This window comes from Erythranthe guttata, chromosome 4 (genome assembly GCF_056151865.1).
Source record: "Erythranthe guttata isolate IM_541 chromosome 4, IM_541, whole genome shotgun sequence".
NCBI lineage: Eukaryota > Viridiplantae > Streptophyta > Magnoliopsida > Lamiales > Phrymaceae > Erythranthe > Erythranthe guttata.
Window position 1 is genome coordinate 3,795,816 of NC_142536.1, and position 27,187 is coordinate 3,823,002.

The 27,187-nt window shown below is 34.4% G+C and overlaps 5 protein-coding genes and 1 long non-coding RNA gene across 6 annotated transcripts; 2 read left to right on the forward strand and 4 right to left on the reverse strand.

The window, feature by feature from the left end:
* Positions 1-60: 60 nt before the first annotated feature.
* LOC105964419 (uncharacterized) lies at positions 61-6,644 on the reverse strand. The gene is made up of 20 exons (XM_012988958.2): positions 6,437-6,644; positions 6,230-6,342; positions 6,037-6,112; positions 5,824-5,966; positions 5,344-5,430; positions 4,814-4,897; positions 4,454-4,661; positions 4,182-4,267; positions 3,742-3,973; positions 3,502-3,625; positions 3,142-3,278; positions 2,629-2,737; positions 2,094-2,136; positions 1,760-1,928; positions 1,537-1,607; positions 1,323-1,416; positions 958-1,167; positions 639-845; positions 375-551; positions 61-277 (listed from the first exon to the last, which is right to left on the reverse strand). Exons 1-20 carry the CDS (start codon positions 6,452-6,454, stop codon positions 152-154), a joined length of 2,514 nt encoding a protein of 837 aa, XP_012844412.1. The 5' UTR covers positions 6,455-6,644; the 3' UTR covers positions 61-151.
* A 633-nt stretch (positions 6,645-7,277) lies between these two features.
* LOC105957298 (cytochrome P450 714C2) lies at positions 7,278-10,114 on the reverse strand. The gene is made up of 5 exons (XM_012981231.2): positions 9,164-10,114; positions 8,813-9,039; positions 8,478-8,734; positions 8,045-8,399; positions 7,278-7,949 (listed from the first exon to the last, which is right to left on the reverse strand). Exons 1-5 carry the CDS (start codon positions 9,462-9,464, stop codon positions 7,524-7,526), a joined length of 1,566 nt encoding a protein of 521 aa, XP_012836685.2. The 5' UTR covers positions 9,465-10,114; the 3' UTR covers positions 7,278-7,523.
* A 2,612-nt stretch (positions 10,115-12,726) lies between these two features.
* Positions 12,727-15,732, forward strand: LOC105956067 (protein trichome birefringence-like 38). Its single transcript, XM_088816512.1, has 5 exons — positions 12,727-13,058; positions 13,784-13,961; positions 14,151-14,326; positions 14,407-14,565; positions 15,293-15,732. Exons 1-5 carry the CDS (start codon positions 12,769-12,771, stop codon positions 15,591-15,593), a joined length of 1,104 nt encoding a protein of 367 aa, XP_088672638.1. The 5' UTR covers positions 12,727-12,768; the 3' UTR covers positions 15,594-15,732.
* A 1,050-nt stretch (positions 15,733-16,782) lies between these two features.
* Positions 16,783-17,498, forward strand: LOC105957287 (dirigent protein 22). Its single transcript, XM_012981222.2, has one exon. The coding sequence runs from the start codon at positions 16,816-16,818 to the stop codon at positions 17,374-17,376; it is 561 nt and encodes a 186-aa protein (XP_012836676.2). The 5' UTR covers positions 16,783-16,815; the 3' UTR covers positions 17,377-17,498.
* Positions 17,499-17,925: 427 nt separating this feature from the next.
* Positions 17,926-20,128, reverse strand: LOC105957277 (uncharacterized). The gene is made up of 4 exons (XM_088816513.1): positions 19,811-20,128; positions 18,685-19,707; positions 18,465-18,599; positions 17,926-18,376 (listed from the first exon to the last, which is right to left on the reverse strand). Exons 2-4 carry the CDS (start codon positions 19,630-19,632, stop codon positions 18,029-18,031), a joined length of 1,431 nt encoding a protein of 476 aa, XP_088672639.1. The 5' UTR covers positions 19,633-19,707; positions 19,811-20,128; the 3' UTR covers positions 17,926-18,028.
* A 261-nt stretch (positions 20,129-20,389) lies between these two features.
* LOC148770936 (uncharacterized) lies at positions 20,390-20,754 on the reverse strand. Its single transcript, XR_016030736.1, has 2 exons — positions 20,612-20,754; positions 20,390-20,566 (listed from the first exon to the last, which is right to left on the reverse strand). It is a non-coding gene; the product is annotated as an uncharacterized LOC148770936 (long non-coding RNA).
* Positions 20,755-27,187: the final 6,433 nt, after the last annotated feature.

A 27,187-nucleotide genomic window follows, 5' to 3' on the forward strand; every position in this document is an offset into this window, starting at 1 on the left:
AAGGATTTTTCTTCGCTCTCGTGCAATAACCCGTAAACCATTAATTTTCCACAAAAAAAGAAAAGAAAAAAGAAAATCACATATATACGAGTATCGCAAACTTCCGGTTTGCTAAGTGATAATTACACAACAAAGCACATCTTCACCATGTTTACATGAGTTTGTAAAGATTGTTCTTTTTAAATATCAAAAACTCACCCTCCAGATTCGTCAGTAGATCAACCACCGACTCTTCTGTCGATCCATTGAAATGCTTCAAGATATCGGATAGCAAAACCTGCATATAATTACATCAATAATCTAATTCTTTTTCGAGTACAAGGGTTACAAAATAGACCATTGTAATTTAGCCTTACACCAGACTAGAAACTTACCCCATCTTTGAAATTAGCAAGCCACTCGAGCACAGAATTCTCAGTTGCCTCCACAGCAACAACAGGCTCTTGTACTTGTGGGACCTCGAGTTTTTGCCGTTTGCTAGGTGAAACAAGTCCCATTGATATTCCCATTTCTTGCATACGCAAACCGACTTTTATCTGGATATAGCTTACCTAATGTTTTACAGACAATTATTATAAGAAAATAAAATAAATATTTGATCATATACCCCATACTCTATATGAAATATATAATTATACCTCTTCTGGTAACTCGTTCTTTATAGGTTTTAACTTTTCTTTTCCGACTTTCGATACAGCATTCTGAATGCGATCAAATATGTCCTGAGTTAGTCCAAGCTCAAGACATAATCTATCCCAATCAAGTGAACACCCCTCTCGTGACGCTTCAAGAATATACTCGAACACAGTCTCTTCCTTTATTGGAGCTGGTCTGCCTGGATAATTCTACAAAATAAATAAATTAAATAAATAAATAAAATATAAATAAAATCAGACGTAACTTTACAGAATATGATTAGAAAGGAATGTAATTTTTTAGTGCATATTAGAGACTTACAGCAATTTTTTGAACTGTAAAGCCTTCTTCTTGCCACATTCTCCAAGCTTCAAACTTTGCAGGTGTTAGTCTTTTATTTCCCGGGAGGGTTGCAGCCTTACTTGGCGTTGGAGATTCTGAAACGGGCTCCGCATCCAAGGAGAGACCCAATTCTTGTGATAGGCGTTGGATGCTTTCTAGCAAATGATCACCGTATGTTTTCAAAAAGTACTGCAGCAAAATCAGAATCGCGGTGTTAGATACTCAACTTTCCACAAGCAATGCTGAATAAATATTCACTTCCATTACATTTTCAATAAAGGGTTTAACACATAAGTTCCTTTAGAAAGTTTTCAAGGGAGAACATACTCCAGCAAGTTATATACCTGGTTTACACCATCAATATTTGCTAGTCTTGCTTTTGTAGAAGGCCTCGTCAATGTTATCCTCCTTAATGTTTGGTCACCACATATTGCATACCTGAAAGTTAAATAAGATCAATATACAGAAGAGAGCAAAGTTTTGACCATCCAATGAGATGCTTCCCGACAAGTATACAGCAGAATCAGTACTTGACGACAATAAGAAGAAAGAACTTACGGAGCTGTTCCGTTGTTTCTCGCGAGTTTCATTCTCTCTTCTACAAGCATCTTATAGAGCTGGTCGTCAGCCTAAGTTTGGAGCCAACAAGAATAATTCAACAAGAAGACATGAGTATTAAAACTGAAAGCACATGACTGAGGAAAAAAGACGTTATTTTTCTTTTCAATTCAAACATAATATTGCAGGCGGAGAAAACTTAGGCTCTGGAGAGTACCCCCACCTGAGATAACCTGTCAAATTCAGGCTGCGCCAAACTATTGACAACTCCATTACCAACTGCATCTTTGCTAGTGTCGTCGCGCAACAACTCTGGTGTCAATGTTAGATATAACGGGGGCTGATAATCAGGGTTGCAGGAATTCAAGAACTGCATCCCTTTTGGTCCAACTCTGATACATGAAAACAGAAATGCCTAGTTCAATAATTATTTGTATGAAACTTTTATCTTACTTCCATCATAAATATTGCCATAAACTTGCCAAGAGGGACGTCAGAAGGATCATCTTATTTTTCGTTTTTTATTCGGGGTGGGGATTCAGTGCCAAGAAATCTACCTTAAAGTTTTGTACAAATCTTTGAATGTCTCCACCAAATAATCTGCACCAAATGTAAAACTGATAGTGAATATCCAATCCAAAGAAGCAAAAGGAAATAAATAATCTACTGGTGGATCATTAGTACCAATATACAACAATGCAGTCAACAATCATTGTTGTGGTTGGGTAACAGTCAACAATTTTGCTCATGGATGCCATATTGTTAGAAGTTTAAAAATTTTAGTTGCATTTCGTTTCCATCAAATATCAATAATAATTTCCAGCACAATGACGAGCATCTGATCCTATAACTGCTATCAAAACCCAAAGATACAGATTCGGCCTATAAGGCAGGCATAGACTTTTAGCAATTATTGGAGGGGATTGTTGGCATATGTTGCAACAATCGTTTTTCGTTATAGGATGACCTGGTCCGGCTAAACGGCCAACAATATACTCGATGGTGATGTGAGGATTGGATTTCCCCAATCCAGGATGTAATAAAAAATACACTTTGACACACCTCGATTTAAGTGAGATTCATGTTACATACCATTTGAAATGAGCTGATAAGCTAGTGCTTTCCACCAATTAGCTGGCATATCTTTTCCAAGGCCATGGAATGGAAGCTTATCAAAATTGGCATCAAGGATTTTCTTAGACTGCAAACAACAAGAGGTGTTATTATGAACAAATTCCAAAGCACAGAACTACAGGATCAATCCGTGACACTTGAGCAATACTTTTCAGAAATTTCAAATTTGGAAATATAATAGTTTTGTTCGGAAATAAGGAAATTAATGATGTCCAATTTTAATTTCTTTTAATCTTCAGGACTAATAGGAGAATAAAGTGAACCGAATTCAGAAGCCTATTATCAAGTCAATAATAAGCTATTTACTACTCACTCGCATACCCCCATAGACAATAACAAAAAGTCGCTTGGCTGAGATATATAGAGACCGACATATAGGAAGGATACTCGAGTACATGCAACCGCAGAGATAAATATATCTAACTTGCTATGCTAGTTGATGAATTTATCTGTTATAGAAGAAAAGCTTACTCTAGATCCACGAAGAACATCTACAGGCAAATTGAGACCCCAGTTACCCCCGCATGACTGAATGCAAGCCATCAGAAGAAATGCCTCTCTAGACATATCGCTCTCTGTCTTCGAGTTGGTGCAATTATCACAGGTTCCTGCATATATCACATTTAGCATACTGTAATCTCAAAGAAGTATTCATATTTTCTCACATGATATTAACTGAAAACAACTCCAAAATAATATATCATTCTTCCTTTTTCAGCATCAATTTTAGAGAAGCAGTTAAGCATAAAAACCAAGTTTGACTGCATGACGGGGTAAAAACAGCAGGTCTGCGAAACTCTAGAAAAGAAATGGTCAAAAAATTATCCATACCGCAGCTACCAAATGAGCACGTCTCGCCAAAGTATTCCAACAGAAATTTTCGTCTGCAAGTTGTTGTCGTACAATAGCGTTGTGCAGCCGCAAATGACTCCATTATTGCTTTCCTTTGGGCTGCCTGATTTAGTCATACACACATCACAAACTTATGCAAAATAGAGTAATGCAAAGATATTTATAAAAATAGAACATGTAGTAAGCAATGGTGTTAAGAAGTTCAAGACCAAAACATACGGTGTGTGCTTCCGAGCAATAGAAATCAGCCTTTGCAAAGTCACTTCTTGTGTAATATAGCTTGCAGAATGAAGGAATTCCATCTCTACCACAACGCCCACTTTCCTGATAATATGATTCCAAACTCTTTGGACAGCCATAGTGTATAACATGTCTTATATTAGGCTTGTCGATACCCATGCCAAAAGCTATAGTTGCAACCATTACATAAAATTCATCCCGGATAAATGATCTGGACAAGTCACAAGAGTTATAGGATTTTTAGCTGATACGAGATATACAGATCAAAACAAGATGTAAGGATTTAAAAGCATTAAGTATTGGAAGTACATGCTACATTGCTAGATTTTTGCAATCCCTCGGAATATTAAATTACACAAGCATACTAATCACTTTCAATAAAACACAATTATCAGAGAAAAATTGTAAAGACATTAAACCTGTGGCTGTCCTCACGGGTTTTATTAGACATTTGTCCATGGTACATTCCAGCTTCAATTCTTGCTTCCTTGAGGGACGCAAAAATCTAGATACGACATAAAACATAATCAACATTAAAAATTTCAACCACAAATATAGTAGGCGTAAAAACAAATACATTTAAAACATGGTGTGGCAAAATCAAAGTCTAACATGAGTTTTGCATGTAAACTTATGCATACAAAATAAAGCGGAAAAAAAGATACATAATGCGAGGGAAAAGTGAAATGACCTGTTCAACATCTTTGACAGTTGTACAGTATATTATAGTTGAACCCGCCTTGTCCGCACATGCAGATATCTCGGTCACAAGCTCATTCAGAAAAGCAGTACCCCGGTCAAAAGATTTGACGCTGTAGAATAGATTCTGGCGGTCAAATGAGCCGATAGTTACATGCGGCACTTGCAACTTCAATGACTTTACAATGTCACCACGAACCCTGGAAGTAAAAACATTTTTATTTGAAGCTTATATTAGAACTGAATGAAGTTGGAATTAACAAAAATAGACAAGTTTGAATAATGTTGCCCGCTAGAATGATTATATACGAGAATATGACATATAAAATGCTTCAAATGCATTGATACTTACTTTTCAGTAGCAGTTGCTGTCAATCCAACAAATGGAACACTTAAAAGAACATCGCGCAGTTTATCTAATTGTTTGTATTCCACCCTGTGAAAAAACAAACCTTAGGACAATGATAAACATCTCATGGACCAAAATCTTAATATAGTACCATAAGGAAACTAGGTAATTGTATTGACAATATGATGTGCATGTCAATAAACTTTCTGCAGGATGCTCGTTAAGTCTAGTAAAGTAGTGAATTGCTAGGTAAATAGTGTATTTATTTGGTTGGGGTTAAGAGCAAACACTACCTTACTCGTTATTTATTTACCCCCAACCAAACAACGGACTACTTGACCTAGCATTTTCACTACCTTACTCGTCATTTTCTTTGTTCAGGCCATAACCTAAGTATCTGTGGAGGAACTACAAATCTATAGCCAGTCTAATTCTTTTGCCTATATGTAACAACCAACATCATTTTAGCTTATAGAATAATGAAATAGAAGCAAACACATAGTCATGATGCATTCCCTAAAGCATGAAATCACCTGAAATTGTGACCCCATTCCGATATACAATGCGCTTCATCAACAGCCAATAGGCAAATCCCGGAATCTAGTAATCTTGACCAGAAACTGCAATAGCATCAACCAAAGCATAGGATATTTAGTTGGTCATGAAGGATCAAACTACAAGCCTAATAACTAATTAGATAGCTCAAGAAATAAGAAAGTAAAATGCCGACAGTAATGGACAAGATGAGACCCTCGTAAACTTATATATGCCGCAGCTATACATCAATGATGAAAGGCATCATAGCTAATATGTTATTGGATTCCATAACTTGGGTTACTTGTTACCTAATGCATTCGATTTTCATATGGAAAGCAAATTGCCATGTAAAGGAAAAACACAGTTTACTCACACAAGAATTTCGACGAGCAGGGCCACACCACATAAGATTATATATAGAACAAATTCATAATTTGATTATATTTCACTAGCAAGTCAAACAATTAGAAATCGACCTGGCAGCGAGCATGCAGGCCTTCTCCGGTGTCATGTACAAAATATCATATCGACCACCTTCAGCATTATTATGCACATTACGATCCGTTTGAGCGCTAGAAAGATACTCGGCACGTATACCCCTTTGCTTCAATGCCATTACCTAAACATAATACATCATGTAAAAACAACCTACTCAATTCAACAAATTACAGAAAACCCACAAAACAAACCTGATCCTGCATTAGGGATATAAGTGGGCTTATGACTATAGCAGTCTTTTTCGTAATCAATGGCGGCACCTGATAGCTATAATTACATTGTTTTAACAACAAAAAAAAAAAAAGCAGACCAATTTCAGTCACCAAACAGGGGGTAAGGATACAGTATCAGAGAAATTGGGGGAAAATTATAAGAAAAAATTACCACAATGACTTGCCACTGCCAGTGGCCATAACTACTAAGCAATCTTTCCCTTGCAGAATATTCTCCACTATTTCTTTCTGGTACGGTCGGAATTTCGTGAACCCGAAGTATTCCTACACACCAGAAAAAAAAAAAAAACCATGGAAATGAAACAAAAGTTAATGCAGAAGAACACACACACAAAAAAAAAAGGATAAGGACACAAACCTTAAGAGTGGACTCCATTTCTTTATCTCCGACCTCCTTTCCGACGAGGAGATGAACAGTCCGATGAAGAGATTTTTTGTGCGTGTGTGTGTGTGTGTGTGTTTACTGTGTGTGCCAAATGAAATGTGAATTTGCTGATTTCTAGGGCTTATAAATTCGCGCACATATTCTCAGCAACCCAATTAGTTTTCCCGCCCTTGTATTATGCAATTAACACGGCCCACATTCGCTTTATTTAATCTTTTATTTTTTAGTTTTTAGTTTTTATATATAATAAATAATTAAATATTTGAAGTTTTCTATGGTCTAAATCTAGATTAATATGATAGTTAATATATTTCTAGAAAAATAAGCTGAAAATTAAAATTTAGGGGAAAAAAAAATTCAAATGTAATTTCATTACTAGTAATGGTATTTATTTATTTATCTGCATTTGAAGTAAAACATATTTGGTTTAGATTTGTAATTAGGTTTTAATTGATTTTCGCTTTTTTTTTATATATATTTTTCTCAATTTATTAAGGTTATTTGAGTTTTAATAGCACATTACTACTTTCATTAAGTAGAAATACATGTGTGAGCGATATAATTTAAAATAAGTTGGAATGTGTTACAATTTCAGAGATTCTTTTTCTTTTTTTTGGGTGGTTTTCGAATGTTGTATTTGCTCAATAGGAGTAATTCGACGTAATTAAATCTTACATACACCCGTATTTGAGTTCGGAACAAAAACTCTATCTCAAGAAAAACGGCCCGATGAAAAAACTCGTCAGCTTTGCTCATGAATCATCAAAACTCGGTATCCAGCATTGTTGCGACTCGTAAAATTTCAATTTTGCTATTTTAGGAAATTCATATCGATTCATAAAAACAATAAATATATCAGACATTTAAATAATGATCAAGGTCAGTGACAAATTTATTTTATGTATTCCCATTACGCCCAAAAGACATGGAAACACAGAATTACATAACAACACAATCAACAGCGGCTATAAATAAGAAAGAGATGCATGAATTATGAATATTGGAAAAACGAAATAAATATCTTATCCTCTTCGATCACGCGAAATAATCGAGGGTCCGTCTACAATTTCTTCACGTACAAATCAACCCCAAACTCCGGTTCGATCACCAAACTAAGAGCCGGTGAGTGAACATAAGCCGGAGAGAGAGCGAGGCTGAAATTCGACACAATGAGAGCGGTCAACACTTTGAGTTCGACGAGCGCTAAGTTCTGCCCGAGACAAACTCTCGGGCCCACCCCAAACGGCATGTACAAGTGCGGAAACTTGCACGCACCGGTGATCCCGTTGGCAAATCTGTCGGGGTTGAAATCATAGGCATCAGGCCCCCATATCTCGGGATTGGTGTGCAACGAAAGGACGAAGGTCCACAAATTCACCCCCTTGGGCACGTCTATACCCCCGAATTTCATGTCCTTGAACGCCTCCCTCGACACTACCGTCACCGGCGGGTACAAACGCAACGACTCGTTGATCACCATAGTCAACTGTCAATTATAAGCATGAAAAAAAATAATTAAAATAAAATACGGGCCAAGCGACAATGTTACATACTAAATGACCACCTCGACCAAAAACTTACCAGTTTCATCTTACGGACCATGTCGTAATCCGGGACTTGGCCGTTGCAAACTTCAAGAACCTCGGCGCGCACGCGCTCTTGCCACCCGGGATTGGATGCTAGAAGCATGAGGCACCACGTGGCGGAAACCGCGGTGGTCTCGTAACCGGCCAAGTATATGTTCTTGCAGTTATCCACGATGAATCGATTTATCGCCTCTTGGCTGAGGTCGCTGCTCTCGGCTCCTTCTAGAAGCATCTGCAGCAAATCCTTTTCGAACCCGGCTTCTTTTCTCTCCTTCACCACATTCAATATCAACCCCTTTATCTCCTTCTCTAGCGCCCACACCTCCCGGTTGCTCTTCGTCGGAACATGCCTACCGAAAAAACGTAAATAAATAAATAAATATTTATTTAATTTAATAATTTTAAATATTTTTTTTCTAATTCATTACCTCATTCCAGGAATGCCAGTGGCCAAGACTTTCTTGGAAGCTGCTTCTTGAAGTGCTCTGAGTTTATAGAAGATTTCTTCGCCTTTCGAATAATTACTACCGAAACACGCTTTCGATATTACATCTCCCGAAAAACTTCTCATGTGTTGGTCTATTTTTATGTCAGCAATTCCTCCATTGTTATTAGCTTCACTAATTATACTTTTCCATGAATTGACCAATGTAAGAGTTGATTCTGTCACTATATTCATCATACCCTATAATTAAAAAAAAAATCAGATGTCAGCTCTCGTATAATAACTTGCAAACTAGACCAGAGATAATCAGATGGTAACCTTGACTTTGGTCATGTATAATTCGGGCGCGATGATTTTCCGTTGATGCGACCAATAAGGACCGTTGGATGTTAAGATGCCTTGTCCCAATAAAGATCCTCTTTCTCTAGCTTGGTACGACGGCTTCCCCAAATCCAACGACGTGCATGTCGTTATTTCTCGTACCATGTCCGGATTCGTTGTGTGTAGTATTTGTGTCGTCCCGAGCGAAAACACGAACACTTCGCCTACGTACGTAATTAATATATATTTTTTTAATTATTAATTAGAATATGCATGCATGTGATGAACAAAAAACATGCAAGAAATTAAATCAAATTGGAAGTGATTATGGGTTAGTTAATTAATTACCATATTTGTTTTGCCAATCCTCAAAGAAAGGGAATAGGGTTTTGGCACAGCTGTGGTTGGCCGGTGGTCCGCCATGGAGCGGCGGAGAAGCTGCGGCGGCGGCGGCAGTTTTCGACTTCTTGATCTCCAATATATTTCCGAGCAGCGGCAAAGGTGGTGGTCCGGCGACACCTTGCTTCCGCAAAATCGATCGGAGCTTTTCCGGCTTAATTATTAAAACATTGTACAAATGCAGAAAAAATCCAACTATGGTAATCAATGTAAAGGACCCAATAACCTTCATTAGAAGCTCAAACTCCATAGCTAATTATTACTTTTTATTCTTTTCTCTTTGAAATTTTAAATTATTTGGGGTAAAATATTTGATGGTTGGGAATTGGGATGGTGATCTAAGTTTAGTAAGTTAGGGGAATTTATACTACATTTTTATGGACTTCATAATAATGGTAAGATAACGACTGTTGACTCCACATCCTTAATTAGAAGAGAAAAAAAAAAAAGGTAAAAAGGGTAAATTATGAAACTCCCCATGAAGTTAGGCTGAGTTACAAAAAACACCCTCACATATCCGTAATTATCAAACTTTCTCAGTGTTTGTTTTCGTCTTAAACCGACCCCCTTATAGAGTGATTTTCAGTGATCTTTTTGTTTTTTAAAAATATTTCCAAAAATGTCGATTCTACCCTTAAGAGTAGCCTCTCAAATGTAGGTGGGCTTGGTATACCTTCCACGATAATTTTTTTGTTATTCTGCGATGTTAGTAGACTTCTTCAATTGCTAATATGAACTATATATCATAACAAGTTTAAGCAATTATTTAAATCATTTGCATGGCTACAATCAATCTGTCGGCGTATGCATGGTTTATGTCGGCATTTTTCGGGGAATATTATTTATTAGAATAAAAGAAATTGCGTAAACAAACACACAGAAAACAAAGATAAGTGAGGGTGTTTTTCGTAATTTAACCCAAATTTAGAGAAGTTTTCGTAATTTACCCTAAAAGAAATGCTAATCGGTAAAATTCATCGGGTGTACTTAATTATAGCAAACCAAGAATTCCAATGGTGGTGAATTGACGCCGTCAATGTAGAATCAATTCGAAGTTTCGTTAGTGATATATCCTATTACGTACAATGTTTCTAGATGGCACAAATTTTATCTTGTGGGTCTAAAGAAAAGTCTAATTAGGTCATGTATTTTTTTATAAATATATATGATATTAATAATTAGGTCATTTTGCATGACTTATAAATTGCAGCATACTATAAATTAATAATACTAGTTCCTTTTTATTACATGATTGCTTGTAGAATTTTGATTCAGCAGTCAAAAAAAGTTGTCCAGTTAGTTAATTTTCACTGTCACCCGATGTAAATAATTCGGTGTAGCATAACTGACTAACTCATTTGCAAATATCAAAGTAACTATTTAATTTACATGTGATAATTAAAAATAATAAAATAATTAGCAGAAATATTTATTTTCACATAAAATTCTATGGTCTTTCTTGGCATGTCTCAACTAAATACATCATTATCTATTAAAACATCTACATATATGATGAATACTCAATACAATATAGTTTACGATGCAATAAAAAATTATAAAATATTATAATATATATATATATATATATATATATATATATATATATATATATATATATATATATATATATATATATATGGAGTCTGCTTTCCTTTAAAGAACACAAAGTAATTTGTTTAGGTCAAAGTCTGTGGTCTTTGTTTGTCATGCTTCAACTAAATGCTCTTAATTACGACAAATATTAATGTAAACAATGTATAAATTTGCTTTTTCAAGCCATTGGTACAAGTGCACAATTGTAATTAATTTATAATTAATGGGTATATAATCATGGTTTTTGACATTTTACATGTTATATTTGTCAAAAAGATTCATAACTTTGTTTTCATTAGCCAAATTAATTAACATTTGAATATCTGTTTTGACTTATTGTTCGGCTTTTAGTGATAATTAAAATAGATAGTTAACACTTACCAGTAAATTACACTTGCCTCCATTGAAGTTATGTGTAATTAGAGATACACCCCTTGGGTTTAAAATATTACACAAATCTCCCTTTTTTCTTGGAGTAAATTACACCTACCTCCCTTGAGATTTAATTTAGATGACACTGATTTTTCATTTCAATGCTAGAGTTCAAAAGGGGTTTGAGAGGATTTTGATTTTTTAAATAAAATTTTCGAATAAAATAAAGTCGCACTATGAATATCATTTCAATCGATGAATTAATGGGAATATATTGAAAGCCCATTGTTGAAAATTACCCGTGAGGCCCAACCATATAATTAATATAATCTAACAAACGTGGGAAAGAACTCTTCAATATTACGTGGCACTAATATATAATGAGAATAAAATTATTAAATATTATATAAAAAAAAGAATTAATCTTATTGTATAAATTTAAATGAAATGCTATTTACGGTCACAAAATTGCTATTTGTGGTTTATAACAAAACTCTCCAAAACTTTTAAAAATATCCAAAAACCCCCCAAAACTGCAAATAGTAAAAAAAAAAATCGAAAATTCGAAATCAAGCTTGAAGAAGGGTTGGGCTTCGATTTTTTGATGTATTTCGATTCTTTAATGTGTAATATGCATTGGGTAGGTCGCTTACGGAACCAATTTCATGTTAAAAAACCCTACAAATCGATTTGCAGGGCCTTTTTTTTCGCAAAAAAATGTGCGAACGCCCAAGATGGGCGCCCAAGGCGTGTACGAACACCCTTTCGCCTTGGGCGTTCAATTAAAAAATAAAAAATAAAAAAAAATTTGCACTGAACGCCCAACTCGGGCGCCCAAGTTGGGCTTTTATGCGTTTTGAGGGAGTTTTTGGATTTTTTTTTGGAAAGTTTTAGGGTTTTAGAGAGATAAAGTATTTTTTTGGGGGGGTTTGTTACAAACCGCAAATAGCAATTTTGAAACTGTAAGTAGCAATTCCCAAATTTAATTAGTGAAGGTGTTCGTCCCATGCACGTGTCTTTGCACGTGCAGACTGACAAACAGCCCCCATTGCCATGGATGGTGGATCTTCATCTTTAATTTCTTAGCTACTCTAATTTACCAATTACTATAAATCTTGGAAATTATTAAATCACATTTCAAATTTTAAATTAATTACCAAAAAATAAAATTAATTAAATAAACCCAATATAGAAAAAAATCCTCCTATGGATTATTGGATTGTCTTCAAGTAGAAGATAAATAATTCAGCTACTATATATATACATGCACTATGCATGTGATTTAATTATCAGAATATTCAAATTTTATTACCATATTCAAATTTTAGGCAGATTACAAATTCTGATAATTCATAAATGCAATTTGCATTTTTATTTATAATTGTCCTATTAATCAGATTTATATTCCTTTGGACCAGATCCTATTACTTCAATATTGTAATAAAAATATTATTACAGTAATATATAATTTATTATTTTCACCACCATGTTCAATTCTTGTATCTATATATATATACATAGTCTTCCATATAATTATCCTCACAAACACAGACAACCTTAATTTTAGTTTTAAGGTTAAGAAAAAAGAAATGGAGATAAAAAGAATTAATTATTTTGTAGTAATGTTTGTTCTTGCCATGTCAATGCTGTTTATTATAAGCTCAGCAGAAATTATTTATACTAATAATACTATTAATAATGTGAAGCAAAAGGGGTGCAATTTGTATGAAGGGAAATGGGTATACGACGAATCGTACCCGCTTTACGACTCGTTGAAATGCAAATCGATTCGGAAGGAGTTTGCGTGCCTTCAGTTCGGTAGACCAGATCATCAGTATCTTAAGTACAGATGGCAACCCAATGGCTGTGACTTACCGCGGTACGTTTTATTTATTTATTTATTATTTACCGAACATAATCTGCATTTTGAATTTTGTTAAATTTCGAATAAATGAAAAACCCTCCCGTGTATTTATGCATTTCGAAGTGCTGAAATTTTATCTATGTTAATTTCATTAGCATAAAACGTTCGGGCTATTCGTTTTTAAGTACAGTCTGCGCGCGCACAACTAAATATTTACACAAAAACCCCTAGGTTTCTTTTTAGTTTTCATATTTGTGATGATAAAATTTCAATAATTTTATTACAACATTCATGATTTTTTTTAAATGAGTTTTTTTTTTATCAATAAATATAAAAGTGTCGATCGAATGCAACTACTACAAATATACCTTGTTGAAATTTGTTTTTGTTTTTACTGAAAAAAGAAAAATGAAAAATCAGAAGCCCTAATGTAATTATACGGTAAAAAAAAAACTATTTGAAATTCGCAAAATCGAGACTATTACTTGTATTTTGTTTATATAATCGATACTTAATCAATAAACTATGAAGGTAAAATTTAAATTGTATATTCTTCTCCAATGAAGGCACCTATTAAGTATTATAAGAATGAAATAATATCTAATTACAGTGTGACTAGATTTTCTAATTAATCCAACCAAATCTCTACAATAAGAAACATAATTATACACTAACATATTCAATGTTTCTTTAATTTAATTATTCTTTTAATTTGTAATAATTGAAATTAATGTTTGCAGATTTGATGGGAAAGATTTTCTGTGGAGAATGAGGGGAAAACATATAATGTTCGTCGGAGATTCAGTTAGTGACAATCATTGGCAATCGCTTCTTTGCCTTCTCCAATCCTCCGTGCCCGGTTCCAATATGATCACCGTCCCTAATAATAATACCGCAATCTCTACCGTCAAATTTCAGGTATATATATATATATATATATATATATATATATATATATATATATATATATATATATATATATATATATATATATATATATATATATATATATATATATATATATAAAACAAAATATTCAATAAAATTATCTAATTGATTAATTACAATTTACATAAATATGCATGAATTGAATAACGTTGCATGCAGGGATACGACGTTTGGATCTCAGTATACCTAACGCATTATCTAGTAGACATCGAAAACGAGAAGATCGGTCGAGTTTTGAATCTCGACTCGATTAAAGCCGGAGAGACGTGGAAGCAAGCCGATGTCTTGATCTTCAACACTTGGCTTTGGTGGTACCGCAGCGGACCGAAGCAACCGTACGTATATTTAATTTTGCGTGAATAATAATAATAATTAATAAAATTGGAAAATAATAATAATAAAAATAAAAATGCAGGTGGGATTATATTGAGAATAATGGGAAGATAGTGAAGGATATGGATAGGATGGCTGCATTCCGTAAAGGATTAGAGACATGGGCAAAATGGGTACAAACAGATATTAATCCTTCTAAAACCAAAGTTTTCTTCCAAGGAATCTCTCCATTCCATTACCAGTAAGTTTTACAATTATTTAATTAATTAACTAATTATTTAAATATTTATTTATTTAATTAATTAGTTGATTAATTAATTAATGCAGTACTATTTTATTTTATTAATTTTTTATTTTTTTATGGGAATTTTTAATTAATTAGTCCTATATATTTACTTCCATTTAAAAAAAATTACAAAAAACCCCTTATTTTCAAACTTCAAAAGTAATTAATAGTGTGAAACCCTAATTTTAATTTTACTCACTGGAATTAGGTTTATTGCAGTTAGTACCCTTGTACTATATTCAATTGCTAAAAAAACCATCATATGTTATTTTATTGGCAGAAACCCCCCTACAATTTTGGCACACAAACCCCTAACACATGGGTACTAATTATTGCTGAAAAGGTTAAACCATAAGAGGGTTTTTGCGAATAAATAACATAGGGTAGTTTTTAAGCAATTCGATATTATAACACAGGAGGTACTAATTGCAAAAATTAAGCATTATCAATTTATTCATTTCAACTTATTCTTGGGGATTTTTTTTTCCGGTCCATACGAACACTAATTTTTCGTGTTTGTTAAAAGTCCCTCCCCGAAAACCTGGATAGCGGTCCGCCAATTAAACTCTCCTTTCGCAAATATAATTGCCGATTAACAACAATAAAAAAAATGTCGCAATTGTTCTTGTAACAAAATTATCTATATTAAATTTCTTCTGATTTTTTTTATGACGAACGACAGTGGGAAAGAGTGGAACGAGCCATCGGCGACAAATTGCTCGAACGAAACAACACCGGTGAACGGAACAACGTATCCAGGTGGCGCACCATCAGCACTGACTGTACTGAAACAAGTACTGAACACAAACACTTCACCGTCGAAACCAGTGCATTTGCTGGATATAACTCTTTTGTCGCAGCTGCGAAAAGACGGACACCCGAGCAAGTACAACGGCTTCCATGGAATGGACTGCACACATTGGTGCCTTGCTGGCGTGCCCGACACCTGGAACACGATTCTCTACTCCGAGCTCCGATCGTAATTCGTTGCGTCATTACTTACTTTGCATGCATAGACGAATTTTTGTCGGAATTATAGACATTAATTTATGTGATAATAATAAGATGATCAACTTATAGTAATATATATGCTTCTTTACTTGCTTCATTGTTATACCATGAGCTGTTGTTTAACCTAAAAAAAAATATATTTTTTTTATACTTCATTAAATAATTTGTTAGATAATAATTAATTAATTAATACACGAGGCATGTGCAATATATAATAGAAAAAGTAGAGAAAATAATTATTAAAGCTGGAAAGCTTTGTTTATCCAGGAAGCAAAGTGAAAGTGTGATGATCATGCTATGTGCATATTTACAAAACACTACCCCACTCTCATTTTCTTCACCAACTCTCATATAATTAGGTGAAAATTATATTACGAAAATTGCCCCAAATTCACTTTTTTATTTTTTATAGTATATACTTCATTAAGAAAAATTGCAATAAAATTTTTGTCAAATGTTTCATAAGAACATAATTTTAATGCCATCGATAATCGATTGATTTAATTGGTGATCATATTGTTGAAAGAGACAATAAATATAAGTTGTAGGGCAAATTCTTTCCAAACTTGAGTTCCTTCCACTCGAAATTGCAAGTTCAAACAATCATTCCTTCCTATAATGATTAAAGTGGCCACTAATTAAATATTTTGGTAAATTACGGTCACTCTATGAGATAAGGTCAAATTACGAAACAATCCTTCATGTTTCGGTAATTACAACCAACTCCATCAACAATAAATTTTCTTACACTTCCATCCTTATAGTGTCAAAGTCACCATAATCTTCTAGATTCCGTGAAATGTTCTGTAGTTTGTACTCGTTTTGTGCAAAAAATATAGTTTTTGATGCACCACAATCTGATATTTACAAGCCAAGAGACACATCTTACAATAATTTTGTTTCAAAATATAGAGCTCGAATGGGTACGAACTAAATAATATTCCACATAATCTAGAAGATTCCACTAAATTTGACACCGCAAGAATGAATATATATAAAAAAGATCATAGTTGAGCGATTGGTTATAATTATCCAAATATAAGGAGTGATTCAGTAATTTGACTTTATCTCAGAAAATACCTGTAAATAAATTTTCCTAAATATATATATATATATATATATATATATATATATATATATATATATGATGTATCTATTCATATGCAAGCTCAAGAATAAAGAGGCATAAATTTGATGGCTCTCTTCACTACTCCGATCATCATCTTCTCCTTCTTATTCTCACCATTCTTCGATATCTCTACCGATGCCAAATTCTCCGAACAATTCGCCGAAGCAACGACAAACTCCCCACACCGCACCGCCGAAAAGACGACACACCTCCATTTCTACTTCCACGACATCGTCAGCGGGCCCCACCCCACCGCCGTCACGGTGGCCGGCACGAAGAACAAGTTCGGCGCCACCGCGGTGATCGACGACCCCCTGACGGAGAACCCCGATCCCGGATCGAAGGTGGTGGGAAGAGCGCAAGGAATCTACGCCACCTCATCAAAAGACACTGTTTCTTTGCTCATGGTTTTGAATTTCGTGTTTGTGGAGGGTGTGTACAATGGAAGCGCGCTCAGCGTTTTGGGGAGGAACCGGTTTCTCGAGCCGGTTCGGGAATTGTCGGTTCTTGGCGGGACCGGAATATTCCGGTTCGCTCGTGGATATGCTTTGGCGAAAACGGTGACGTTTGATGTTGGAACTGGGGATGCTGTCGTTGAGTACAATGTGTTTGTTTTGCATCACTGAAGAAAAATCATGTGTTATTATATTTATTATATTGTTCACGTTTCTAAATATCAGGGTTTTATTTTTATTTTTAATCATAAATTGGTGAAAAAATTGGTTATTTATTGATATATTTTCATAAATATTTACTTTTTTATTCCAAAAAAATTATTAAATACTATTTATGTAATTAAATATATATAATTTATTTTATAAAAAGATATTAAAGTGGTCGGATTTTTTTTATATTTTCAAATTCATATAAATTAGGGCAAATTACAAAACCCCCCTCTTATTTGGCATTTGCGTAATTACAACAACCCCTCAACTATGTATTTCCTTACACGTTTACTCTTAGGTTGTCAAATTTACATAAGAATGTCCATCCGGTTGGTAAACTGACCGAACCGAACCAAAATTTGTTACATGACGATTATTGAACCGGTAATTTTTGAAAGACAATAATATTTAAACAACAACAATATTACGACAATCTTAATATCATATAAATTTGAAATAGGAGTTCAATAATAAAATGGTAAAAATGTACCGAGTGTGTATGGCGACTGGTGATATTAATAAGATGCTCATTAGAAATTATGATTCATGATTCGTGAAATCAAACTATAAATCGAGAGTGTTAGCGCGGAATTAGGTAGTAGATGTTCCAAGGTTAAAAATAGGGGGGTTTGTGTTGAATAGTGAGTTGTGCAGTCTTGGAAACAGCTTGTCCTTGCAATTTACTGTGAATCATTCCCTGCATCTTCAAACTCCACGGAGTTCTACGTATGACGCGCCACCTGCCAGGTCCAGCTCCATCGAGAGATGGCCGGTACTCCCTAAAACACTTACTTATGTGCATTTTCTCCAGTTTTATCGCACTTTTAAGTACGTACAACGCTAACTCCATCTCGTAGTCCGTCCCCTCAAATCCACCGATTTCCACTTTCTTCAGCTCCGGATGAAATACTACCACGTCTTGCTTTTCCACTCGCGGCCCCTCAATACCTTCAAAATTTACCTACGGGAACCAAACACCAAACAACATTTCAAAGGTATTTACAAATTTAACGATATAAACAAATATATTAAACATCGTATACACTTACATTCAAGTGAAACTCCTGTACAAGGGGACAGTGTTTCAGAATTGAAATCAGCAAAAGAAGATTGATTTTCGATGTGTGATGATGCATGTCGATGTGTAATCGCCTAAGTTTGCTGAACATGTGCATATCCCTATCCTGAGAGTATTATTAAGACAATTACGAAAATTGCATGGCAAAAAGTATTAAAAAAATATTATTACATTCAGAAAAGCGCGCGTACCCGAAGATTACCCCCAAACATTACTGAAGTAACAAGATCCAATGATTTCAGGTGTGGCAGATCAAAAGCAAGTTTCCCACAAACATAAGGAACAATCGTTCTCCAGTAAATGTATAGATATACACTTTGCAGCTGCGGAACATGATCGAATATAAGGTTAACTCTTTTATGACCCCAATACTCAAATACAACGAGATTACCGGCGTACAACTCTATCTCGTCTACACCTTTACAAAGGCTGATATAGAGAGACTTCAATTCTAGACGGGGACCACAAAATCTTAACTTAGGAGGACAATTGCAATGTGAAATCGTCATCGAGTGGAGCCTCAAACAATTGGACAAAATGCACTCTACGGCACCGGGAGAAACTCTAACATGCATAAGCACAATAGTTTGGAGGGAGTAATTAAACTGGCTTCCCAAGCATGGCTGCAAAGAGCACCGGCTCAACTCGAAATATTTCAAGGACGGCATCATAGAAAGAAGGCGACAAGAAAAGGAAAAATCACTAGTGAACCGAGAAGGGGAACAGCAAAATTGAAGAAAGAGCTTCTCGACGCCCAATCTTCCTAGAGAAGAAATACACCGGCCGAATGGACCGGTGACCGATTTGTCTAAACAACAAACCAAACGAAAGGAACGGATCTTAGAACTGGAATGAAGCCTCAAGAAGCTACCGATTGAAGTAATGTTAATCGGGGAATTGTGAGGTTTCTGTTCGGCGAAAAAGTAGCCGAGACCGAACTCGATGTTATAGAGGAATCGGGAAAGATTCCTCCACTTATGTGAAGATATGCGCGCCCTAATACTATTAGGATTATTTACAACAAAGTGCTTTAGAAGATAGGAACAACCCAATTCAATTGTATATAGAGGGGAGAATCTGTGAAGATTCCTCCATCTTCGTGACAAAAGGCTTGTTCGAGCAGCATCCTTTGTTGGCATATGTGAAATAATTGAAACCAGAATATCATCCGGCAGTTGGCTTATCAGATCGTCGTCATCCTATCTTTTCTGTACCTACTAGCACGTTTAAAATAAAATAAATTTAAAAAACTTGATAATAATTAATTCGAAGATCTGGGAAAAAAGAATTGTAATTAAGGTTATCATGCATACATACATTGCAGCAACAAAGATGAATACTTTTTGAAGTTTGCATTCAACGATGAGATCATTGCTCCTTGAAGAAACAAACGCACAAACACAACCAACCAACCAACCAACCAATCAGAGTTAGGAACAGAAAACTAGTTGATAAAAGAGAGAAATTGAAGTAAATGAAACAGGAATTTATCAACACCGATCGAGTAGAAGGAGATTTAAATACTTTGACAATAGCGAGTCCTAATTCTATTCTATTTTGCCCCAAACGCTTATTAGCTGAGGAGTTGGAACGATTCTTGTAAAATTTGCGTTTACCAACTACAACTTTAACTCTAGAGTCCTAGACCACCCATGTAATAATAGTAAGAGTAAAAAGCAGTTTACCCCCTAAATTAAGGGCCGTTTTGCACTTTGCCTCCCAAACAAAAAAAATTTGCACGTTTTTACCTGAACTCGTTAATTCGTTGCACGGTGCCCCCTAAACTCAATTTTCCGACAATTTTAACCGGAATATTAAAACATGTGCTTTGCACGTGAGATTTTGAGGGGTAAATTTGTCAATCCACTGCTATATATTAAATACAAATAAATCATTAAAAAAACAAAAAAAAAAAAAAAAAAAAAAAGGCCACACCATCATCTCCTCTCTTCTTCTTCTGTCCTTTTATTTTTCTCAACAAATTTTCTTCAAATGTTCATTAATGGAGAAAACGTGTATACATACTAAATCCCAAATCAAAAACCAAATCAAAAAATTGAATATGGAATTCGGCTCCTTCTTTCCCCTCTCTCTCTCCCTCCTCGTCTCCACCACCACCCCATTTTCACAGTCCTTCAATTTCTGTCCGGTTTTAAAAAATTCGCAACCAAACCAAAAAATAATGGCGATAAAAAAAATCAAACAAGCATTCCCAAGCAGCGGAGTTGAACCAAATCATGAAGAGATGTTCTAACTTGGACAAATCGACATTTGTTTATGGGTTTTCTGTGAGTTTTCTTCCAAGTAATGAGAAAACCCACATCAATAATCTACCTTTTGGTTGGTTTTGTTTGATTTCAATATTTGATACGAAATTTTGGGTCTCTCCAGATCTAAACCGGTAAGTTTGATCTGATTCTTCGTAACGCCCTTCGAAGATGATGGCGTCGCGGCGAAGAACTGGACCATGGTGAGTTTGATGGATAATTGAACACGGAAAACTCGAACAATAATTATTAATTTCGAATGGGAGGATGACATAGAAAATGGTGGTGTGGAGTTTGATGGGGGTTTCAGATGATTCTTGGCGAATCAGGCTAGAATGGGAAGATTGATGAGTGGAGGAAGAAGGGTGAGAATGACGGTGGTTTCAGATGATTCTTTTTTCTTTATTTATTTATTCTATTTCTTTTCTTTTTTTTTTAATATTTATTTGTATTTAATATTAAAGATGCAAGTGAAGGGACGAATTTACCCCTCAAAATCTCACGTGCAAAGCACATGTTTTAATATTCCGGTCAAAATTGCCGGAAAATTGAGTTTAGGGGGCACCGTGCAACGAATTAACGAGTTCAGGTAAAAACGTGCAATTTTTTTTTGTTTGGGGGGCAAAGTGCAAAACGGCCCTTAATTTAGGGGGCAAACTGCTTTTTACTCTAATAGTAATAAGAGTATTTTCCACTTTACCCCTGTTACTTTCGCTGTATATCACTTTACCCCTTGTACTCTCAATTACATCGATTTGCCCCCTTATACTTTGGTTTGATATCACTTTACCCCTTCTACTAGCAATTTATCGATTTGCCCCCTATGCTTTGGCTCGATATCACTTTATCCCATTTTGCTCTCAATTGCATCGATTTGCTCCATGTACTTGAAAAATTATCTCAATGTGTCACTCGCCCTTAGTTTTCGGACCTTTGACCTTAACACCGTTTGATCTAAATTTGAAAATTACAAAAAAGTCACCCCTCCGAGTTTAAATAATTTTTTTTTTCATTAATTAGCATCTATTTAGTTAACGTGATTTTATCTCTTATGTGCGTTTATTTGTTTAAGATTTTATTTATGTGATAACCGGTGAAAATTCATATAGAATGCATTAGTCCGAAATAATTTTTGGACGAATTTAAATTGATCATCTTAGTTAATTATTAATCTAGAGGTTAATTATACTCTTTTGTTTGCTAGAACTTATTTGTTAGGAGAATTTTAAAATCACATATTTTCTTAAATAAAAATAGAAAATTCCTCCTATTCATCCCTCAATTTTGACCATGGTACAACACATGACCCAATTATTTTCCTTGAGTACAACCCTTGTCTAGGTGAGCCCATGTGCATTAAGATTTTTCCTTTTTGAATTTCTTTTGGAGAGTTAAATGAAATTGCAAAGAAGTCCCTCTAGATAATTCCTAAGTTTTCCTAAATTGCAAAAAGACCACTCCTTAATCATTAAGCATACAAGTCCCTCACAACTCTATAAATAGAACCCAAGCCTTCATCTATTTCTCATTTTTCTCTACACATTCTAAAAATCAAAATCTCTTTCTCCTCTTCTCCCAATTTTCGAAATTATAGTATAGGAAAGCCCCAAATTCTCTCTTTCAAGTGTAAAATTCTTGGCCAAAGGAGTAAGTCTTCTTCATCTTCTTTCTTTTCTTCATTTTCGAAAATTTCAAGAAACTAAGATTCTCTTCCCCTCTTTCTAAAATTTCTTCTTCATCTCCTTGTAGAAAGGAAAGAACACCCTCCCAATTTTCTAAGAAGATTAAGGTGAGAATTTTCGAATTCTTGCTACAAGTACTTCAACACCAATAGTATTTTTCTTCTCTTTAATTTCTTGTTAATGTTCTTGTGGTGACCAAAAACTAAAGGAGAAAGAAAATAAAACTTTGTGTTTAATTTATGCTTTGATCATCCATGCATGGTGCATGAATCTAAGCTTTAAATCATATAATCTTGAAGAACTAAGAATAATATTGTAATTTTATTTATGTATATATACTAGACCTGCGTGATCTTAAGGAAACTTCGATCCATGGTTTTCGTAAACCTGCGTGGTCGAAGAAAGTACTTGATCCATGGTTTATTTATAATCTATATGTGCTATATATATAAGTATATGTTTCTATGTGTATATATATCTACCTGCGTGGTTGTAAGTGTACTCCCTTCGGGTCGAAGAAGCTTACGATCCATGATTTATGATCTATGAGTAATAAGATAATATACGAAGATAAAAACCGAGAACAAGATTAATAAAAATGGAATTGAATGCGATTGAATTGTTGATGATGGTTTGAATATTTTGGAAAGAAAATGTAATAAATGAAAATGTTAAAAAAAACTTGCATAAAACCCCATTTATAACTAACGATGTTAACTTTTAACAGAATTGGAATTTTGTGCAAAGTAAAATAAAACACAAGCGAATTTTACACAAGAAAAAAAAATACAGGGAGGTTTGGTGCAAGTTTTCCTTAACACAGGGGTTTATGTTGTTTACCCCATAACTGAGATATATTGTGAATTAATTCCATCCTTTTGTTCCCATATATGCAATAATACTATGCCTCCTCCAATAAGCAGAGACGATCTCCACGTAAGTAAAATAGAGTCGATGAAAGAAACTAAGGAGTAGTTTATCTGATCCGACGAACAAACACACACAAACACACGAAGAAGACTTATTTTTAATAAATTACATGTAGATCCCTACATTTTGTTAATTATTTACATCCACCCCTTTAACAGTGTGCTATTGTAAAATATCTACAAACTGCACGTGGTGGATGTAATTATAGAGGAATAAGGGCTTTTTTTTCAGAATTTTTTTCCGATATTTACTTAATTTTTCGAAAAAGATAATTCTATTTCAATTTTTTTTTTATTTGAACTTCTTTTTTTGAAAAAATAATTTTATCATTTAATTAATTAATTATTTATTTATTTATTTTTCATTTCTCATCTTTTTTATTTAATTACTGAAGCTCAGCTTTTATTCTTTGTTTTTTCAATCTCAATGCAATTATGTGTTCATACGGTCAAACATATATTGCTTTTCTCCAGTGTTTTGGATTTGTTGGATAATTACAAATGAGACGGTCAAACATATATTGCTTTTCTCTAATGTTTTGGATTTGTTGGATAATTATAAATGAGGATCCTACCTGTATTTATACTAGGTCATCTCTTTAATGGACGTTGAAATCTATTTAATTTGATGGCTAAGAGTGGTTCACTAGAACACTCCAACGAATTCCTACAACACATCTAAAATGAGAGGGTTCTAGAAAGTTATCTAGAATCCTCCAAGAATCTCTACTTATCTCTTTACATTTGTACCAACTTGGTCATAAACCTATTTAAGCTAAATTTTGGACTTCATAACATCCCAAACCTGGCAAAGGGCTGGACCAAAATTGGTGGACCATAACATGGAGCCTAGGAGTTGTCCAATTCTTATGTAATAATAATAAAAAAAAGAATATTAAATAATTAAGATACTATAATTAAGGTTTGTACCAAATTAATCGAAGATACACGCTTCCTGCACGTTGTCGCAGTTGATTGAATTTACGTGGGATATTCAGAATGTGGTTGTCAAATGATTTGTTCGACCCTACACTCGTGATATATACCGGGTGGGTCTTCTGCTGACACGTGTCTCTTTTTTGTATTTAATAATAGATTCCCCGCTAGGGTTTAACTTTAGGGGTTTTAGAAAAAAAATAAATAAATACGTGGCAGCACAAGACTCACCCGGTGTTTATCACCGGGTGTAGGATCGAAGGAACCGTTGTCAAATATTGGTCAATATATATATTCTAAATGGGCAATTAATATTATGGGTAAATTGCAATAACCCCTCACATAAGATCTATTTACAAAATACCCCCTAATGTTTTCATAATTACATTCACCCCTTGCAATTTATGAATTTCTTACATAAACAACCTTTTGTAGGGGTGGATATAAGAAACTTACAAACTATAGTAAAATATCTACAAATTGTATGCGGTGGATGTAATTATAGAGAAATAAGGGTTTTTTTTTTTCAGATTTTTTTTTCCGATATTTATTTTATTTTTCGAAAAAGATAATTCTATTACGATTTGTTTTTTCGATTTTTTTTAAAAGATATATTTCTTGAACTTCTTTTTTCGAAAAAATAAAAATTTTCACAAAAAATATTTTACTTTATTTTATCATTTGATTATTTATTTATTTATTTATTTTGATCCTTTTCTCATTCCTCAATTTTTTTTTTTATTATTGAAGCTTAGTTTTTATTCTTTCCTTTTCCAATCTCAATGTATGTGTTCATACGATTCAAACATGCTTTTCCTTTTCAATCTCAAGGCAAAATTATGTGTCCATACGTCTTCAAACATATTTGAAAGAATTTATGGTCCCGAATTCGTTTAATACAGAGGTGTTGTTGAAGGTGTTATGACACTTGAACAAACAAGCAGCGGAAATATAAAGACAAAAGAACAATACTCAGAATTAAAAATGTTCACAAGTAAAGACTTGTGAACTTGCCCTTTACAGGACGAAAAATATATTAAAATCAGTATTCCAAGAATACAAACAGAAGAGTGCGAAAACTTCTTCCTTATGAGTGAATCTTTTTCAAGATCACTCTTACAACCAAATCTAGATACTAAAAGAAAGATATCAAAAATTCTAGATTTCAAAGAATGTACTTATAAATAGTACGTACAACAGATCCTAGAAAACACACTAAAATTCTCGAGATTAAAACTTCAGCTCTCTATTTTGTTTTCTCGAAATCTGTCTTAATCTTGAGTCTTGAGTTTGGTATTTATAGACTTGCCAAGCTTCCACTCTTCAGCCCATGATCTGCAAGAAAACCAACCACAAGAGCACTCAAGATAATGGGTTAGTGGGTTAGTTAGGAAGTTAAGATAAATCCCATAATTAAATCCACTAAGCACTACTTAACCCTACTAAGCCCACTAACTAAGATTTAGTTTAGAAATTAAGAAAAGTTAAAAACACATTGTGAATTTAATTCACGTGTTTCAAACTCCCCCTTTTTAACTTTCTGATCAAAACTAAATCTTAGTCAAAGACTCCCCCTGAGATACTGCTTGAACTCCCCCTGAATTTGATACCATTTGAAAAACATAGAAACAATAAATTAAAACCAAATTCAGCAAGATAGTCCAACAAAAGAAATAATCAAAGTGCAGTCCTAAACAAAAGTTCAGAGGGAAAATAAACAAAACACAAACAAAATAAAATATTGTTCATGAAAACAATCTAAAGTAAGATATCCAAAGTCTCCAAGGTCTCCTCAGTTTCAGCTGCTGCTGCTGCTTCACCTCCATCACTAGATCCACTGCTTTCTTCTTGAGCTTCCCCCTCTTTCTTTGCTTCCTCTTCATTGACTCCTTGCTCTCTGCCTCTAGCATCCAAAGGATGAGATGTTCCTGCTTCAGTTTCATGATCTTTTTCTCCCCCTTTTTGATCAGAAAGAGCCTTCTGAATCATCTCCACCATGGACTGATGATAGGTAATCTGAGCTAGGGAATGAGTAAGCTGCTGCAATAGGAGATCTCTAGGAACAGACACAAGAAGGTTAGAAGTGTTGTCAACATGAGGTGCAACACTCTCAGTACCAATGTTATTTTGACCTGATTCAGTTGAGAGAAAATCATCTCCATTCCAGGGAAGATCTTGAACATGAGGAGCCCTCAGAAAATTTTGAGACACAGTGATCATGCCTTGTGGGGTGTGAAGATATTCTGAGTCATCTTGGCCCAAGTTTTGAGAAAGTAAGATGGAATAGATGAGAGAAGGATAGGGGAGGTGAGTGGAGGGTGAAATTTTTCTGGGCAAGATGACCAATAGTATCAAAGAACAGTTTGCCAAAATCCACTGGTAAACCCATCCCCAATTTGTACATGAGTACAGCATGAGGCTTAGTTACCACAGAAACATTTTTGGATGGAATCCAATTAACCACTGTGAGTCTAAACAGGACAGAGTAGAAAGCAGTGAGTTGAGAGACTTGAAATTTTCTTGGGTGTGCAGGCCAATTTCTTAAACGGTTTCCAGAAATAACTTTGCAAATCTCAGTAAAATCACCATAATTATCCTCATCAATCACAGTAGGAGTTTGTAAATGAGAGTTGATAACTTTGGGAGAAAAGGAATAAATGGCATTGCGCACAAAAACTTTGCCAAAGTTTGGAGAGTTTTTCTTTAAAAAGGAGGTTTGCAAATTGACATAAAACTCTTTCACAACCAAGGGATCATAAGAGCAGGCAATCTCAACTAGGTTAAGGATTTTTCTTTGGTGAAGAAAAGCTGTTATCCTATGCCTATCAAATTCTTCCTTAGAAATTTTCTTTTCCTCAATGAAATGACAATTCATGACTT

Excerpts from the sequence above, each read along its gene's own strand:
- LOC105957298 (XM_012981231.2), bottom strand. The coding sequence starts at position 9,464 with ATGGAGTTTGAGCTTCTAATGAAGGTTATTGGGTCCTTTACATTGATT. Across the intron at positions 8,400-8,477 it reads ACTGGCATTCCTGGAATGAG|GCATGTTCCGACGAAGAGCA; the intron begins GTAATGAATTAG and ends TTTTTTCGGTAG. Across the intron at positions 7,950-8,044 it reads TGGTCCGTAAGATGAAACTG|TTGACTATGGTGATCAACGA; the intron begins GTAAGTTTTTGG and ends TATAATTGACAG.
- LOC105964419 (XM_012988958.2), bottom strand. Across the intron at positions 5,967-6,036 it reads TATCCCTAATGCAGGATCAG|GTAATGGCATTGAAGCAAAG; the intron begins GTTTGTTTTGTG and ends TATTATGTTTAG. Across the intron at positions 1,929-2,093 it reads GATTTGTACAAAACTTTAAG|AGTTGGACCAAAAGGGATGC; the intron begins GTAGATTTCTTG and ends TTCATGTATCAG.
- LOC105957287 (XM_012981222.2), top strand. The coding sequence starts at position 16,816 with ATGGCTCTCTTCACTACTCCGATCATCATCTTCTCCTTCTTATTCTCA.
- LOC105957277 (XM_088816513.1), bottom strand. The coding sequence starts at position 19,632 with ATGCCAACAAAGGATGCTGCTCGAACAAGCCTTTTGTCACGAAGATGG. Across the intron at positions 18,600-18,684 it reads TGTTTGGGGGTAATCTTCGG|GATAGGGATATGCACATGTT; the intron begins GTACGCGCGCTT and ends TAATACTCTCAG. Across the intron at positions 18,377-18,464 it reads TACAGGAGTTTCACTTGAAT|GTAAATTTTGAAGGTATTGA; the intron begins GTAAGTGTATAC and ends TGGTTCCCGTAG.
- LOC105956067 (XM_088816512.1), top strand. The coding sequence starts at position 12,769 with ATGGAGATAAAAAGAATTAATTATTTTGTAGTAATGTTTGTTCTTGCC. Across the intron at positions 13,059-13,783 it reads AATGGCTGTGACTTACCGCG|ATTTGATGGGAAAGATTTTC; the intron begins GTACGTTTTATT and ends TAATGTTTGCAG. Across the intron at positions 14,327-14,406 it reads CGCAGCGGACCGAAGCAACC|GTGGGATTATATTGAGAATA; the intron begins GTACGTATATTT and ends ATAAAAATGCAG.